We start from the raw sequence: 9,105 nt of genomic DNA on the forward strand, positions 1-9,105 counted from the left end.
CATTTCTTGTGTAAAAATCATGTTCAAAAAGTTGAACACCCCTGTCATGCTGCCTCACCCTCTAAGATCGATTTTTTTTCAGCCTTCACATGACCTGCCTGACTCAAGATAGGACTTGTTCTAGAAGTTATAAAGCCTCCTGAATCTGACAGCAGGATTTGTTTGGTGCGCAAAAATCATGTTCCAAAGTGATGAGCTATCAAGTACTCTTGTGCTGAGGCCTTCACCCAAAGTCGATTTTTTCAGCCTTTGTATGACTTGCATGGCTGGATCTCAGGCTTATTTCTGAAGACACAGACCAGTAGGAACAACAATTTGATATGTCAAAGTCATGTTGTTGTAAAGTTGCTCACCTATGGTCAAGTTGACCGCTTTTGCTTATGTAAGCAGTGTGATGCTGCCTCACCCAATGATTGATTTTTTGAGCTTTCATATGACTTGCTTGGCTTCAAATAGAACTTGTTTCTGGGGTTATTGAGCCATCTGAATCAGATGGCAACACTGGTTTGGTCCGAAAAAATCATATTCCATAGTGATGCTACCCCCCTCCCCCTAGCTACTGTGCCCAGAGGCATGATTCCATGTCAATACTGATGTATAAAAGAATGCTCCTAGTGTTTTTGGACCATGTTAATTGATTGGAGATGGTATCGGAGTCATCTGGGCCCATGTGAATTGTGATGTGTCAGTTGGCCTGATACCCCCCACAAAGATCGATTTTTCTAGGCTTCCCATGACTTGTCAGTCCTTAAATAGTATTCTTCCTGGTGGTTTTTGATCCATCTGAACACGATGGTCAAGCCAGATTTGCCAGCAAAAATCATGTTCTTGAGATATGCAAGGTCTCCCTCCCCCTCCTATCTCATATATCTTGATATTGTGTGAAGACTGAGATGCAAAAGGATGTTCCTAGTGTTTTATGATCACAGAAAGTGATTGGAAATGATCCTGGAGTATTCCCGGCCTATCTGAATTGAAATATGTCAATTTGCCTCATACCCCCCTACAAAGATCGATTTTTACAGACTTCCCATGACTTGCTGGTGCTCCAAAAGCATTTTTCCTGGGGGTTCTTGATCCCCCTGAACACGATGGTCAAGCCAGATTTGCCAGAAAAAATCAGGTTCTTGAGATATGCTAGGTCCCCCTCCCCCCTCCTATCTCATATATCTTGATATTATGTAAATACCGATATATCAAAGGATGTTCCTAGTGTTTTATGATCACAGAAATCGATTGGAGATGATCCCAGAGTATTTCTAGCCTGTTTGAAATAAAATAGGTCAGTTTGCCTCATACCCCCCACAAAGATCGATTTTTACAGACTTCACATGACTTGCCAGTGCTCCAAAAGCATTTTTCCTGGGGGCTCTTGATCCCTCTGAACACGATGGTCGAGCCAGAATTCCCAGAAAAAATCGCATTCTTGAGATATACAAGGTCCTCCTCCTCCCTCCTACCTCCTATATTTTGCTGTACTTGATTTTAACTTAAACCCGATACCGTAAAGGGCTGTCCTGGGGTTTTTCAAGCTTGGAAATCGATTGGTGATGGTCCCAGAGTATCTGGAGATCATTACTGGTGACATATGGTGGTAGGGCCAAAAAGTCAGTATTTTGACCATATCTCCACATCCCAACCGCCGTTTTCTGTAATTCTTGGCTCATATCATTCCTGGAAGTACCCTCTAAGATATGTACCAGCCCACAAAAAGAATTATTTTCACAAGTTTGAAATCTATTTCTGAAATGACCATATAAATTTCCTTTCTCGTTCTCGGACTCTATACGCACGCCTTGTAATTTTCCCTGCATATACATTTGCCTAAGTATAGTACCGTAATTCATTCGGCTCGTCTAAGCAACACCAGACTTTGATTCTGAATGCCTATGAACGTTACTTGTTACTCCCCTAAGGCAGTGGTTGCCCCCCTCGGGTGTAAATACCTGCAACTAGGGCGTTACGTACATCGCTCGCCATTGACGTGTAGAGACCATTTAGCTTTTTGTCGAATTCTACCCTAGCGGGGGACAGGTCAAAGTCTCTGGGCAAGAAGACACCAGTGGACAGTTCTTTCAATACCCACTCAAACAATGTTCCAATGAAGGCTAACAATGCCCCAAGGTCTCGGTCGTGGCTAACATATTGGTGGAGCTTAAGTTGGTGGAACAGCACGTGCTGCGTAAAATGTCGCACTACAATATTTGCAAAGGGCACGCCGTGCATGATCTGTCCTCCCACCTGACCGTAAAGCCATGAGCATTAGAAGGAGGAGTCAGAAGAATGACTTACCTCGATATCTCCGTTCAGGAACGCATCGGCTTGGAGAAGGTCACGGATGATAAGCACCATCTCTGGCTGCGGTTGGGTTTCCAAGGCTTCATTCAAATTGTAGCCAGATAAAACCGCCGTCCGAACTATATCCATGAATCTTCTCCTCAGATTCTTCGCGGTGTCACCAATTTTTCCAGCGTCCTTTTTGGCATCATCCCCGGCGGACCATTGGGCGAATTCAGCTGTTCTCGATATTAGTTTTCAGTTTAAAATGAATTTCGTGAGAGACTTACGATTATTTGATGTAGCTACAACGGCAGCAAGGCTGGCAAGCGCCTTTTCTGATCTTGTCTCAGTTGAAAGCAGAAACGAGCCGTTGAACATCGACCGTTTCATGCCTTCTCTGGCTCTCGATTTCACCTGGGGTAGGGTCTCAAGACCGGACCACCCCGTAATAGGTAGCGACGACACGAATGTTGTAGACAATGGTGCTACAGGAGGTGATACCGTGGCTGGTACTGGTACCGCGACTGCTACTGGAATAGCTAATGATGCTGGGGCAGGCGATATACCTGGTGTCAGGTCATGACATGATAGCTCAGCGTCGCGTTGTCCTACACTGCGCGATGACGGCGGCGAGTCAAAGCGTAAGGCCGACAACCGGCCGTGAATACCACCAGCGACTCCAAGGGTGTGCAAATGCGGGGCTCCCGTGACCACAGCCTCCGCGGCACTGTCAACTGGGTCATCGAAGCTCATGATTATGGCCAGAAAATCTTCGGGGGTTAATGGAGTTTCCGCGGAGGTGTGATCAGCTTGACTTGGCCCACTGGCTGGAGTTGAACTGCTGTGGGCGTCCAACTCGTTTTTATGGAGCTTCGGTGCCATACCTGAGGCTGGCCCGGGCATGTCAGACCAGCTTCCTGGGGGCATCATACCTTCGTACCACATGTCGAAATTGACGTCTGGGGGTGGCACAAAGCTGCCAAATCTGTGGCTGTCGTCACCAAGCTCCTGACGATGTGACTCTTCATCTGAGCTCGGAAGAATCATATCGATGCCACCAGGGGATATGATGGCAGTCGCGGTGACTCCGAGTCGGCCTGGCAGAGTCAGAATTTATACTAAACTTTGATATTTAACATTACTCACTACTGATACGGGCTACCCCTTGGACGACTCAGAGCCTGTCATAAGTAGCAGCGGCCCCAGTCTCTCAGCCGCGTATGAGTCGCTCTGAGCCGAGTTCATCAGATACTCGTAATGATAACGAGGCATATTACATGTCTGACTTTCCTGGTGACTGCCAATCGACAATTGATCATTGTAACATTACAAATTTCGATTATAGCCAGTGCTTCTCAGAGACCGTTCCCCGCCGCACGAGTCATAGTTCTTGCAAGCCTCCTGGGGCTGGCGATGAACACTAAATTTCTGAAATGGTCAGGATCGTGATATTACAGCAGCGACCTTCGGAAATACCGCGATGAGCCAAACAGAAACTTTGAAGGCGATCTTAGTCCCATGGCAAGCCACTTGAAGTTGGCCGGCGCCACATTGAGCTTGAAGTTTAAATTCTTCTCGTTCTTCAGTCAATGATCCCGGAAATCGATCGGAAATCAGCTAATGCATCGTGGCGACTGCAGTAACAAAGACTAGGACTTACCCAGATTCGGAGTGGAATTCAATCCGAGCGAAATTTAGGAGTCCAGATTGACTCAGAGAGTCAAAGCTTCAAGCTTGCCCAGGTCAATGCAACTGTGCAAGTGTCATGAGTGAGGCGGCTTACTAAGACGAGCAAAAACTATAGACTACTACTAGTAAGTCCGCTCCTTCACTCCGAGTACTAGCTACTACACTCTTGAACCGGTGGCCTCCCTGTCATGGCCACTAGGCCCTGAACTCTGACTCGGAAGTGTCAGAAAATTTTGAAATCGGACAGGAATTCCAGTTGGAACTTCTGTAACGAGGTGATCTCAGTGACCATGATGCGCACACGACTCAGTTTTAAGTTCTAGATTCTTAGATTATTACATGTAGAACTTCGGCAAGCTCAAGTTTCAATTGAGAATTCGAGTATTTAATGTGTTGGGACGGGCAACAGGCGGCACAGGCCTGCAAGCCTTAGCCTAATACGGCGAGGGTAATGATCCATATTGGTATTCGTGTGCCTGTCATTATGATGAACGCCTACCTGTGCCCACCAAGTGCCATTTCAGTCATGTTTCCTCAGCGTAACAGCTGAATGACACTACCAGATAACGTCCAAGTTTAAACTCCTTTCAGGGAAATTAATTCATCGTGATGGCTGTAGGTAATACCCTAACTGGGAGGGTTTTTCAATCCCATACTGGCCTAGTACAATCTGTGCGCCTGTTAAACCTTCATCCGACCTCTTCCAACACACGCCAAAAACTTGTTGATATCAACTAGTCACCGGAGGCACTCCTGGCTAATTAGGAATGCACGCCTGCTTTACTCCCCCGAGCTCTATCGGACAACTTAGTCCTACTCGTCAGGATGAAGACTCATCCTGTCAACTCTGGCCCGATGGTACCCAGACACCTGACCATCAACGACAATATCGTCGTGATATACCAATGAGACACGGAGCTCCATTCAGACGCTTCAAGGGTCGCCGACCATTATCACCATCATCTGACGACACAAATGATTCGTCAGAAGATGAGCTGTGTGCACTTCCAGGCCTCCCCCCCTCGAAAAACATGATTTACTATGTGCAACGCGCAAAAAGACAGTTCAAGCCTTATAACAAGCACAATAGTCACGAGCCTAACGCAATCGAACTTCGTTTTTGTAACAAGTCTGTCGGAAAATGCTCCGGCGAGACTGACATGACTCTGGCTGATGTCCGGGCGGTAAGTTAGCCTTCAATGCTACAATTTCACAATGATAAACATCTTATACCAGGGAAAAGAACTCTTCGAGCGTGGCCTGCGAGGTATGTCTGGCAAGGCCGTCGCTCAAGCTGTCGTTGCGATGCAAGCTACCCGCGAATCCAAGCGCTTGCGTGTTCTGACAACGGCCTGGGAGATCGAGTCATCGGTTCAGCGCACAAAACTTCTTGAAACAATGCTGGAGCAGGACGCTCTAGAATATGCCCGTAGCGATGCAGAAGCTTCCTCTTTCAAAAAGCTTTTGGTTGGACGTACCTCGAAAGACCTTAATATCGACATAGACTTCAATATCGGCGCATATAACTGCGATATTACGTCGTTCGTTGTTTCTGACATACAACTTGATCACATCGAGGATCTTGCGCACAAGTTATGTTTGCCTGAGGAAGACAGTGATGATAGCATGGAGGGGTCCCCTGACTCCAAGTCCGATATCGATAGCTGATGTAAGGCGATCATTAGACTGATCATGTGTAATACTGATCATAATATTACAGATCTCGGGAGTTGAGGATTTGCTCCTTGTTGTGCGGTGTATGCTTGGGATCGTCGTAAATCTGGCACTGATCCAATGACCAGACAAGTGCAACAAATAGCTATATGTTTCAAATGTATGCATATCGTGACGGCGCGCACGCCAACCCTCAACTCTTTTTTTCTCGTCGGATGTCAATCAGAATCATTTTTTGACAGCTCATACTTGCCATTCATTGCGGTAAGAAATTACAATAGTTGTCATTGTAGGACGCCGAATGTTATTATGTGCAACTATATCATCCGCGGCTTGCAGAGTCTGAACGACTGTTCATTATGTGTTATCCGCTGATCAAAACGGCGTACCAGAACGAAAAAATACATCCGTGGTATATAATACACTCCTCAAAGGAGACATGTTAATCCTCATTTGCAGCCCACCGTAACAACTTGAGTCTCTAGTGACCACCCTCACCTCACCGGCATCTCCAAAGCTCAACACCGATAGTTCGAAAACCAAAAAAAAAATACTATTCCTTACCGCTTCTAGCGCATCCAAACATGTTCTAGATTACACTCCCAAGGAACTGGCAGTCGCAAATTCCATCTCCGGAAATATTCTTGATGTGGACCCTATCATGATTCATCCATTGGAAGCCGTTTCTACTCTATTTGAAAGTCGAATCCTATGTCTTCTGCTGCTATTCAGAAATACCAGTACGATTGTACGGGGTCATATCGCTTTTTCGTGATGTTTTGGCGGGGATGCTTGGGTCGAAGGAGTGGACACGCGCGCTGTCTTCGCCGTCGTTGTTGTTAGATATCCGCTCGGAGTGCTCTGATGCAAATGCGGTGTGCACTGTATGATGCCAGTGCTCAACCGGTATCCCAAGCGCACGTAGCGATAGACCGCATCTTCACAGATGCAAGTGATCTGCAATCGCAAGTCGACTCAAGAGGTCCGTGCGAGAGCAGATAGGGAGGTGCTTGTAGAGTCTGGTGTAGGCGAAACTCCACTCCACGGTTTGAAAGAGATGAAAGCCTTACTGGATTCGTTGACCTGGCTAAAGATGATATGGCGCGTTCGTTGATTGGATTCTTTGGTGAGTTCCGCGCTGGACAGACACTAATTGTGTAAGGAACTTGAAAACCAGGTATGCACGCACCTCAAAACACTCTTTTTAGTATGACGCTGATACCTTATAGCTAATCCTGCAAACTGGTTGTCTAGCTTCTACCCAAGCATACCTAACATCATCCACCTTTTCCCAACTCGCCAAACTCGCATCTCCAAACCAACCCTCATTCCTGGCTTTCCATTCTCCTATCCTCGACTACCACCTCCGTCGACTGACACACTCCTCAACATACCCACTCACCCCATCCAAGTACGGCGTTCCCAGCTGAAAAATTACACCACCACGCGTTACGCTCGGCACTGGCAAAGCAGATCACCCTTCAAGCTGAAGCTTCAGCCACCAACACACAAACAAGCGATTGGTCTTTGCATGCTTCATCCACCTGGAAGTCCTCCATTCACATTGCAGATCACATTGGATATTTGCAGTTGGATCGCTTCAGCGACCGAAAATGATAGCACTGGGTTGCCTTCGATCACGATCGCACAGACTACGCTCACTGCCAATGCTGCTGTTGTAGTCAGTTATTATCCGGACGAAAACTTCATACGCACACTATCTGATAACGGTCGTCGCAATCACTGCTTTGGCATGCTGCTGGACTGTCACGGTCCCTTAGTACGCTCGCGGCAATGACTCAGTATATCCCCACTCCTCGCACCCGCACAGCAGAATCTTGAATGTTCTGCGCTCTTTGATATCATCGTCGCGGTTGATACGCCGTGGAATCCTGAGACTCACGTCCAGTTTATCAACACGCTTTGCATGTGTCTTGATCACAGCCCATCAGACGCTCGCATATAGAATCTCGTCGCTGGTCTCCACACGGGAAGATGGGTGCGCCAGCCTTGAAGATTTCACTGGCAGTAGCCCATTTCTCATTTCACGACCAAGTAGGCGACCGCGGTACGATTGATCGCAGGCATTCTGCCGCATAGTCATCAAAGTCGAGATACCAAAAGCACTTGAATGTCAACTTTTTACTTTCCTCCCACCGTCCATCAACGGGCGAATATCAACGTTGACCGAGCCCTCAACATACTAGTTATGTTTAGGTGCGGACTAACTGTCATGATCCGACGTCAGTCTTCTTAGTACAGGGGCAGCATCCTCATATATTGGACACAGGAAACTACTAGCATGGCTCCTCGACCAACTATTGAAAGTACGTCTATTGTGGCTTTCAACTTACCTTTGTTTTGACGCATCCAAAGACAGCGTTGTAGATCCATTCTGTGTCGCTGCGTCACGTCGTTTCGACGACCTTTTTGCACGATATGGGGCACCAATCACAATCCTCAATCTCATCAGACGACGGGAGCTGCAGTCGCGCGTATCGAAGCTGTTGGATGACTACATTCAATGCGGCAACCATTCTAGTTCCTGCCGAGACATTGCTTACAGTCCATTTCTTGCTCACAGTGCTCATCCAGCATATCACACACGGTACGTATTCAGCTTTGTCTATAGTATTTCTGGCAAACTGTTTGCCCGGCTCATGGCTGCCTGGAGTTTGTCACTGGATCGGCACATATCCTCCGTCTCAGCACGGGTTATCCAAGACGGCTCGAAACACAAAGTGTTGAAATCAAACCGATGGTCCTCAATCATCAGCTGCGTTTGCCAAGAGGTTGTTACATCAGTCGAGGAGTAACCAGAGCATCTGAATTGAGTTTGTTTGGGTTATAATATCTGAAGGCGTGTGCGCCCGACATCAATGTCACGTTCTCGCCGTGCCTACGACACGCTCTCTGCATACTTGCCATACCTTACTACTGCACTGACGCGAGATCTTCCCCCGGGGCGTCCCTATTCCACTTCTTGGCCGATTTTCCCGTGTCGATGGAGAACAATGTGTGGAATTGCCTTGAGCATTCATTGTAATTTGCCTTCCTGGGTGCATCAATTCAATTCATGACGTTGCTCGATTTGCAACATCTGGCCTTACAACTCATACTGTGACATTGCTGGATGGTCTGATCGGTGTCACATCTCTCAATGTCAGTGTCAGTATCTACTCGCCAGTTTGAATGTTCAACCTCGGTTGGGTTAGTCTTTTTATCACATTTCAGCGCAGGAAGCGAACTTTGGTTCGACTCAGATGGTGAAAATCCAAATTCTCCAGCACCCCGTCATCTCCAGCTTGCTGATTACATCAACGCTCTACTCTGGAGGGACAGTCCTGTCATGAGTACTACTAAGATTGCATCGTTCTCTTACAATTCAGGTTCGAGCACCACAATGCGCTGACTCGGAGCTCCGACATCCAGCGCATCATATCCAAGAGTCTTCCCACCCTC

General features: G+C 47.1%; 3 protein-coding genes across 3 annotated transcripts; 2 read left to right on the plus strand and 1 right to left on the minus strand.

Moving 5' to 3' along the window:
* Positions 1 to 1,490: 1,490 nt before the first annotated feature.
* DFJ58DRAFT_848070 (uncharacterized protein) lies at positions 1,491 to 3,327 on the minus strand (the record flags this gene model as incomplete). The annotated part of the gene is made up of 5 exons (XM_041393570.1): positions 1,491 to 1,687; positions 1,794 to 1,824; positions 1,969 to 2,241; positions 2,293 to 2,516; positions 2,568 to 3,327. 5 exons carry the CDS (start codon positions 3,325 to 3,327, stop codon positions 1,491 to 1,493), a joined length of 1,485 nt encoding a protein of 494 aa, XP_041235721.1.
* A 1,409-nt stretch (positions 3,328 to 4,736) lies between these two features.
* DFJ58DRAFT_848071 (uncharacterized protein) lies at positions 4,737 to 5,637 on the plus strand (the record flags this gene model as incomplete). The annotated part of the gene is made up of 2 exons (XM_041393571.1): positions 4,737 to 5,153; positions 5,206 to 5,637. The coding sequence occupies 2 exons, from the start codon at positions 4,737 to 4,739 to the stop codon at positions 5,635 to 5,637; spliced, it is 849 nt and encodes a 282-aa protein (XP_041235722.1).
* Positions 5,638 to 6,589: 952 nt separating this feature from the next.
* Positions 6,590 to 7,609, plus strand: DFJ58DRAFT_870737 (uncharacterized protein; the record flags this gene model as incomplete). The annotated part of the gene is made up of 4 exons (XM_041394301.1): positions 6,590 to 6,689; positions 6,737 to 6,769; positions 6,873 to 7,423; positions 7,475 to 7,609. The coding sequence occupies 4 exons, from the start codon at positions 6,590 to 6,592 to the stop codon at positions 7,607 to 7,609; spliced, it is 819 nt and encodes a 272-aa protein (XP_041235723.1).
* Positions 7,610 to 9,105: the final 1,496 nt, after the last annotated feature.

Source organism: Suillus subalutaceus (assembly GCF_016647625.1).
Source record: "Suillus subalutaceus strain FC151 chromosome Unknown DFJ58scaffold_269, whole genome shotgun sequence".
Lineage (NCBI taxonomy): Eukaryota > Fungi > Basidiomycota > Agaricomycetes > Boletales > Suillaceae > Suillus > Suillus subalutaceus.